At 33.6% G+C, this 8,018-nt stretch overlaps 1 protein-coding gene across 10 annotated transcripts; it reads left to right on the forward strand.

The window, feature by feature from the left end:
* LOC111295655 (E3 ubiquitin-protein ligase RHF2A-like) lies at positions 1-5,578 on the forward strand. 10 transcript variants are annotated; one of them, XR_016327749.1, is made up of 11 exons: positions 463-699; positions 787-951; positions 1,608-1,681; positions 1,910-2,050; positions 2,180-2,226; positions 3,391-3,453; positions 3,550-3,658; positions 3,774-4,153; positions 4,304-4,414; positions 4,523-4,890; positions 5,312-5,578. XR_016327749.1 is itself a non-coding variant. In XM_089743913.1 (9 exons), exons 3-9 carry the CDS (start codon positions 1,919-1,921, stop codon positions 4,833-4,835), a joined length of 1,155 nt encoding a protein of 384 aa, XP_089600039.1. In that variant the 5' UTR covers positions 576-699; positions 787-951; positions 1,910-1,918; the 3' UTR covers positions 4,836-5,578. The 10 variants fall into 10 exon arrangements, 4 of the variants coding, with proteins under 4 accessions (XP_089600039.1, XP_089600040.1, XP_089600042.1 ...); XR_016327752.1 differs by lacking the exon at positions 1,608-1,681 and having other exon boundaries at positions 1-699; positions 1,845-2,094; XR_016327751.1 differs by lacking the exon at positions 1,608-1,681 and having other exon boundaries at positions 1,910-2,094.
* Positions 5,579-8,018: the final 2,440 nt, after the last annotated feature.

Genomic DNA, 8,018 nt, shown 5'->3' on the forward strand with positions numbered 1-8,018 from the left:
GTTCCTTTTTTTTTCTTCTTTCTTGGCATTCTAATTTCAATTTATTAAATGAGAGATGTAACCGGCCAAAAAAAAGAACAATCCAAAGTATTTAAATAAAACAAAGATTTTCAACCCCATCTTTTTGTTTTTTTTTTTGTTTGGATTAGAAACAAAGTATTGAATTTCGGAAGTCACTCATTTTTTTTTTTTTTTGGAGTGGTGGATTTGTTGTTGAACAGGCTTACCATAATATAATTCCGGAAAAACTCCACAATTCAACTAAGACAGGAATAATCCAATTCTGATTACACATTACAGCTCCTAATGTAACCTTTCATATAATTTGATTTAGTAAAGTAGTTTGGGATATAATGATTATGAAATGAGAAGGATATAATTTGATCAGCAAGAGGGAAAGGACATAATGATTATCGTAATAATGTCCATTTTTAATCATGAAAGAAAAACTTAAATTATTCCATAATTAAATTGAGAAAAAAAAAAACGAAAAAAACCCAAATAGAACATAAAGTTGTGGGTATGATTACGAGCAGAATATAATTTGATGTTCTAAGATAAGATCCAATCATATGAAAGGGTGTGAAAGGAAGACTTCATTTTTGGATTAGGTGGTGGGCAAATTGTTGGGGAAGTCCGTCCTCCAAAACAACAAATAAAAAGCCATGCTATAAAACAAAACAAGCCTAAAAATAATTGGTAATGGTGGCCATATCTTTTCTTGTCCTTTTCTCTCTTTCTTCCTCTTTTATCATTATGTAATCATTTTTTTTCTCTGAATTCTAGAGGGTTTGTTGGCTGTTCTTTAATGAATCTCTGGCATTCCCTTGGGAGTAGATAAATAGGAAGAGGAAGGGAATTAAGAAAGTTCAAATTTTAATTTGTCTTTCATGGGCATATCCTTGATTCCTTGACTGATTTCTGAAGAGTTTACAAAATCCTTTTTTGGAGGTAAACCCATTTTTTTAGTTTAATTTTATGTTTGTGACATAATTTCAATATGGGTTCATGGATTTATATCTTTTCTTTAATTTTAAGATCCATTTCTCATCTGGGTTTTATTGGTTTATCTTTAAAAAGGTTTTATCTTTGCTTAATTCAATGGATTAATATATTGTTTAACTGTTTTACCTGTTTGTGCGATTATTTATTTATTTTTTGTTGGAATTTGCATATATTTACCATGTAAATATGAATTTTTTTAATATTCAATTCAACAAAAGTGTTCAAGACAAGCTTGAGGGCCTGCTTTTGAATAGTTGGAGTCAGAAAAATGCTTATGCTTTTGTGGTTTTTGTTTGATATATATGGAGAATGAGAAAAAAAATCAGCTGGAAATAACTATGTAAGATTGTCCTCTAGTTGAAGTTATTTGAAACATGGGAATTTTTTCTTTGTAAAATTCTGATTAAAGTTGTCTTAAAAAGACAAAAACAATGTTTTGGCTAGTTTTTGTACAACTGGATAGCGTTTCCGTTATTCCTTGATCTCGTTTGGTAAGGGGCAAAGAAGGTGGTTTTTGTCGGCTAGGAAAAGAATCATTGTTGTTCAATAATTTTTGGGAAAAAAGTGTTTACATAGTTGAAATTGCTGGTGTTATGGTTTAGTTGAGTTGAGAATTGTGATCGAATGAGGAGGTAGAACAACTTTTTTCTCCTCTGATCGGAAGAAAATTTATGAGGTATAAGAACTTCTCTTATATATATTGATCTTTAGCCAATTTTAATAATATCAGTGTTGCAGTTTACTTATGAATTTTTGGAAGCGAGAAGTGGTTGGGTTTTTGCCTTGTTTTGTTGCCCTCCATGAAACTAAACAAATAAATAAGGTTTATGTTTTATCAGGGACAAAAATGAGTTTTAGTACCCCGTGTCTATATTGAAATTTCTGGGATTTTTTATTCTGGAAGGTTCTGAGGATGGAGGAGATACAGAAGCCTGACAATCATACCACATCAGCTGCAGCTTTTGTGGAAGGGGGAATCCAGGATGCCTGTGATGATGCTTGTAGTATATGCCTCGAGGAGTTTTCTGAAAGGGATCCTTCAACAGTAATACCTAAAACCACAGATTCATTTTTTACTACCCTTTCTTGGTGATGCGGATTTTATGCACTATTTCTCGTCATTTCTATTGTGTGGAAGTTCCTCAATTTGAATCTTTTCTACCTTTGCTTGCAGGTGACTAATTGCAAGCATGAGTTTCACCTCCAATGCATTCTTGAGTGGTAGGTTTCATGTAAATCACAAATTATTATCTTTTCCACTCTATTATAATTCATTGTTCATGTTTACTGCATTTATTTTCTCACAACTCCTAATTGTCACCTATGTTGTTGTCCCTCTGTTTGATTCATTATGCATTTTATATATCAAAATTTTGTTCTTCCCCCAATATTGACTGTCAGTGAATTGGCCAAGACATTGACCATGGTTCCATGGGTGGGAACAATATGGATGGGAAAGATGAGATGAAGAATACAAGGGTAAGGAGTCATCATGTGACTGGGGAAAGAAGGAAATGAGTGACCTCTCGAATCGCTAAACATGGACAAATTATTGCTTTATATTCATCCAACTTTTATGTCACAAGTCACAAAATACTTGGAAAGATACATACATATTTGACATAATGTATAACTACATGATTGCTTGATGCATTTGATTCTGACATGATGATTTGATGAATCTGATTTTGACATTACTATGTTATATTTCATTCCTTGTTCTGCCTTTTAGATACTATTTTATGTTTGATTTCTTATCCTTTGATAAGAATAATGGTGGTTAAATTTTATCTGGTTATGTGCGGATAGTTGCTAATTTGCTATTCTCATCTACCTATTTTATTTATGCACTATCTTTTGCTCCCCTTTCCTTAGTTTTTCTTTGCAACAACTGTAACCGGAATTTTGATTGATGAAGATGCCTTAGATTCTTGTTTGATCTATTGGGGGTTTTGTTTAACTTCTAGCAATTAATATTTGATGTTGCTTTGCTTCTTGGATGTAATTAGAGAGCGTTTAAGAGTTTGGGATTTCTCTTGTATAACCACCAATGGAATGCCAAATTAATACCTATGTTTCTAACAAATCAAGCACCAATAGAAAGTAATTGATACCATTTCTTCTGGGAAAAAAAGTTGGGATTTATATTTTCTAACAAATAAAAAATTTTATTTTTGGGATTTATATTTTCCAGTTAATTTTCCATCTTGTTTATTATCATTTACCAAGTTGCATTAACAATTTCCTGATTTAATTTGGATTAGTGATAATTTCTTGATATTTAAGTTTTTTTTTTTTTTTTTTTGGAACTTGGAAGTATACACTCATGAAAAGGAAGAGATCTCCAAATAAAGCTTAAATTTAGCACAAATTTTTTATTTGTAGGTGCCAGAGAAGTTCGCATTGTCCCATGTGCTGGCAAGCCATTGGCTTGAAGGACCCTGCAAGGTTTTTCATTTATACACACACACGCGCGTGTTTCTACTTTGAAAAATTCTCATCATAACATCTATGGAGTTAGCTAATAATGTGCAAATGTGACAGTCAAGAATTGCTTCAAGCAGTAGAAAGGGAAAGGAGCTTTAGGGTTACTCCATCAAGAAATACCACCATATTTCACCATCCCACCCTTGGTGATTTTCAATTGCAACATGTATGCTGTCTAAAAGCGCTTCTTAGAATCTTTGGTTTACTATTGTTAGGCAATATACTTGTTACGGCATTCATCCATTAAATAGAACTTATACAAATTTTGCATTCTAATGCAGTTGCCAGTTGGTGTGAATGACCATGAACTTGAAGAGCGTATAATTCAGCACTTGGCTGCTGCTGCTGCAATGGGAAGGGCCCACCATGCTGGTAGGAGGGAGGAGCAGAGAAGATCATCTGCTTATAGTCGTCCACACTTCTTGGTGTTTTCTGCTCATCCTGGTGCACAGCATTCTGGTCCTGTATCGACACGTCTGACTCAGATAGCAGGGGAAACTGAAGCAGCTGCAATCACCATAGCTAGTCCATCTACTCCACTATCATCTAGAGGAGATGAGTTATCTCAACAGACGTCACCATCTGCTTCTAGTCAAAATATATCTGCCTCTGGATCTACTGTCAGTCCAGTGAATAGAAGAGGATTTTCCTTTAATAATCGGTATTTATGGCTACTTTTTTCTTGTTTTTCATGCATTTGAATGGTACATGTATTATATATCAAGTATTTATCTATTGTTTGCAGAAGCATATCTTGTCATTTTATAATAGTGCATTTATCATATAGTTGATTATTTGTCCTTGTCTATAGAAGCACTTCTGGTACTTCTTCCTCATTGCCAAATCAAGAAAGAGCAGGACCATCAGAGTTTCAGTCATTTTCTGAATCTCTGAAATCCAGATTTAATGCAGTGTCCTTGAGGTATGTCTGAAATCCCTCTCATAGCAACTCTTTAGAGGTTTGAAACTAGATGACGCATATTTTTCCTCATATGTTGCTGATTTATTGTTAAATCATCTGGAAATAAAGATATAAGGAGTCAATTTCTAAGAGTACCAGAGGCTGGAAGGAGAGGTGGTTCTCACGTAATTCTTCTATGTCTGATTTTGGGAATGAAGTTCGTAGAGAAGTGAGCACAGGAATTGCTACTGTATCTCGTATGATGGAGCATCTTGAAACCAGTGAAAATAGTAGAGGAAACCAAGCTTCTGTGTCACATCATTTGGCTGAATCTTCTGTTACAGAGCAAGACAACCAGCATAATACAGGGATGCGTGGAGATAATCCTTTAAGCATTAGCCCTTCACCACCTTCGCATGCTGCAAGCTCTCTTTCTAATTAAGTTATGAAAATTTATTTCTGCAAATTGCATCATCCTCAGCATTTCATCTTTGTGGGTGAGTTACCGTGTTGCTTTGCATGTATCTTTTGCTCTTCTATATTATTATTCAGTCATTGAAACCCACCAATAAAAAAATATTGAATTTGCTTCGACCATCCCTCCAACTATCCAGTGGCTGTTCGTATTAATCCTGTAATGACTCTTCCACCTGTGTATGTGAGTACAGAGCCATAGGTGACACTCTTGAAAAATTTCTGCATTGACATATCTCCTGGCATGATTTTCTGGTGCACAGCAATCTTACTAGTGATCATAGCTGTAACAATTGCACCTTCCCATGTTTGTTTGTTGGCTGAAATTTTAGGGGGAGAAAAATCTGGTTTGTTGTAGATCTCCGGTCTTTCAGCAAATTTTAGCTATGTTGTATTTTAGCTTAATCATTATAGAACATTCAACATTTTAGTTTGGTTTTTCAGGTTGCCGATCTTGTTTCTCCAGAAATGACGTGTTGTGGAAAGGTGCTTTTGCATTTCAGGTTGATAGGTTTGTAAATGGACATTGTCATGGTGATTGTAGTCTTGAATCTGAATTAAATTGAGAGGAAGTCTGAGAAAGAGCTTCCATCTGGACAGAGACTTTTATATGGGTATATATATGTGTAAATTTGTTTATATATAACAATGTCTGGATGGCTGATTTGACACAGTTAATTTTAATTACTCTTGTGGAGAAACAGGTGATAATAGATGGATTTTGAAACAGCCTTAATACATATTGCAATTTCCTTCAGCATCATTTTCCCTGTGAATATCCTCAGGGACAACAGAACAATGTTTCACTGTAGTTTACTAGTTTTCTACAAACTTGTGTGGAAACTCATTTTGGTTAAGTCAGGGATGTAGATATTGCTTCTCCAAGGTTCTCTGTCTGATAGACAAATTTGAACCTTGTCATGTTTTGAATTCCAGGATTTGTAGCCCCGAAACCCATATAACTGATTTTTCATATTGGCTAGAATTTGTTTGAATATGACAGCTTTGGTAGACATTATCTGAGAATCAACCCACGGAAGAAACAGGATAACAAGAACCAAAAAAAGAGTTTGTTCAAAAGGCCCTTTGTCTTGCACAACCACTTGGTGGAGAGCAGTACTGATACAACTCAACCATGCATTGAAACAAGCCAAGTCAGAAAAGAAGGCCGAAGCCCAAAGTCTAAAAATTGACAAAAATACTGACTATATGGCCCTTTGTCTTGTAATTCGTCGGGTCATAGTCTCCAAGTAAGGGCAGTTGGACACCTTTGTTTCCCCATTTAGTCAGCTCTCCCTTCTGGTAGGTTGGGTTGGAGGAGGGAAGCTTTCAAGTTTCACAATTTTATTAAATTCCCAACAAGAAAAACCCATTTGTACTAAGCGTCAGAATTTTGCCAGGAAAAGCTTGACCGTCTTTTTTTTCTTTTTTTTTTTTGCTTTTGGTTTGTGCTGGAAGTTCAATAAAAGAGAGACAGAAAGTTCCAGCATATTGATTAGAAGAAGGAAATCATATGGCTGTGGGCATCTTCAATTGTGGAATCCAAAGAATATGGGCCCTTTAAATCTTTATATGATTGTCACTAACCTTTCTAATAATGCCAAATGCTTATATCCAAGATTATCAAACAACATTCCAAGTCTCCAATTATTGTTTCTTTTTTCACTTTTATTCCTTCTAAAAACTATTCAACAATTTGCCCATATGACTGCTTTGGTTAAAATGTTGAAAAGTATGTGAAATTTGGGTTACAATTTTTTTTTTTATAGTTTTGGTCAAAGGGTTCATATTTCTAATATTAATAATTAAAAAAAGGAAAAAGAAACTCTCTAAAATATTTACGAGAGCTTTTTTCTTATATGAACTTATATATATATATATATATATTAATATCTTCAATCAATTTTTTGTTTTTTTAAAAATAATTGGCTTGGCTTTATTTAAGAATTAAAGATCTGCTACAACTTTTATTGAATTCAGGTTTCTTATTTTTTAAGCTTTGTTAAGTTGTCTTTGTTTTAATTGTTTTAAATGCATAAAAAATTCCTAATTTCAGCATCTTTTAATTCAATAATAATATATATATTTTTTAATAAAGTGAAAGCAACATCCCAACTCAAACCTACGCTGATGAATCTTGACTTGAAATGAAAATCCACTATAAATTATTCTATCAACTTGAAGGGATAAAAAAAAAAAAAAAGAAGCCAAAATTTTATCTCTTTTTTTTTTTTTTTAATTAAAATGGTCCAAATAAATTATCTAATATAATTTAGGGATTATTTAAAAGGATTCATATCCATGAAATTCTTAAATTGCATTTAGAAATTAGATTTAAAATGAGTGATTTAGATTTTAAACTCAAGTACAAGTATGAATCTTGTTAATAAAGCAAAAATAACATAATTTTTGGGATTATATTAAAATTAAATATTGAATACTACCTAAACAAAATGTTTATTTTAAATTAATTTATTATCATAAAGAAATCAGAAAATTTTATTCAAATTTATCCATGTGAAAAAGAAAAAAAAAAAGGAAAAAATATAAACCGCTTGTTGGGGGGCATTAAAAAGGAAAATGAAACGAGGGAGTGTGTTTGGAGGGGGAAGTGAAAGTGACAAAAAATCTAACGGTGGGAAAGCGGTTGCCCGCTGATGGCAGTGGGAAGACTTTGATTGCCTGCCCGAATAGCGAGTTTCACGCACAAGTTTTAAGGTTTTTTTTTTGTTGTTCTTCATTTTTGGTGCACCGACAGCATTGCCTTTGCCTTAGCTTGAAGAAGCCAACATGTGAAAAGTTGTGTATTGCTTTATTAGCCTCGGCTTCTGTCCGGAGCCTTCTGCCTCATTCGCACCCCCTCACATGCCCCTTGTTTTGCCCACCGCTTGGCGTTAGCTTATTAATTACTAAATATTTTATTATTATTAAAAAAGATCGCAATTTAATTTCATGAATTATTAATATTAAACTTTAATAACTATAATATATAAAAACACAAATGAAAAAAAAAATTGAACTAATAAACACCTAGCAAGGCTTGGCTCAAGTCTCAAGTCTCAACTTAGAAGCCGAGCCTTTCGACCCCTCGTTGTGCCCCCTCATCCAGGCTGTCTCAACTCTTTTAAGTCCAGCCCCAAATTTCTCTCTC

The sequence above is a fragment of the Durio zibethinus genome, chromosome 14 (assembly GCF_047325235.1).
Source record: "Durio zibethinus cultivar Kanyao isolate XHJ-2024 chromosome 14, ASM4732523v1, whole genome shotgun sequence".
NCBI lineage: Eukaryota > Viridiplantae > Streptophyta > Magnoliopsida > Malvales > Malvaceae > Durio > Durio zibethinus.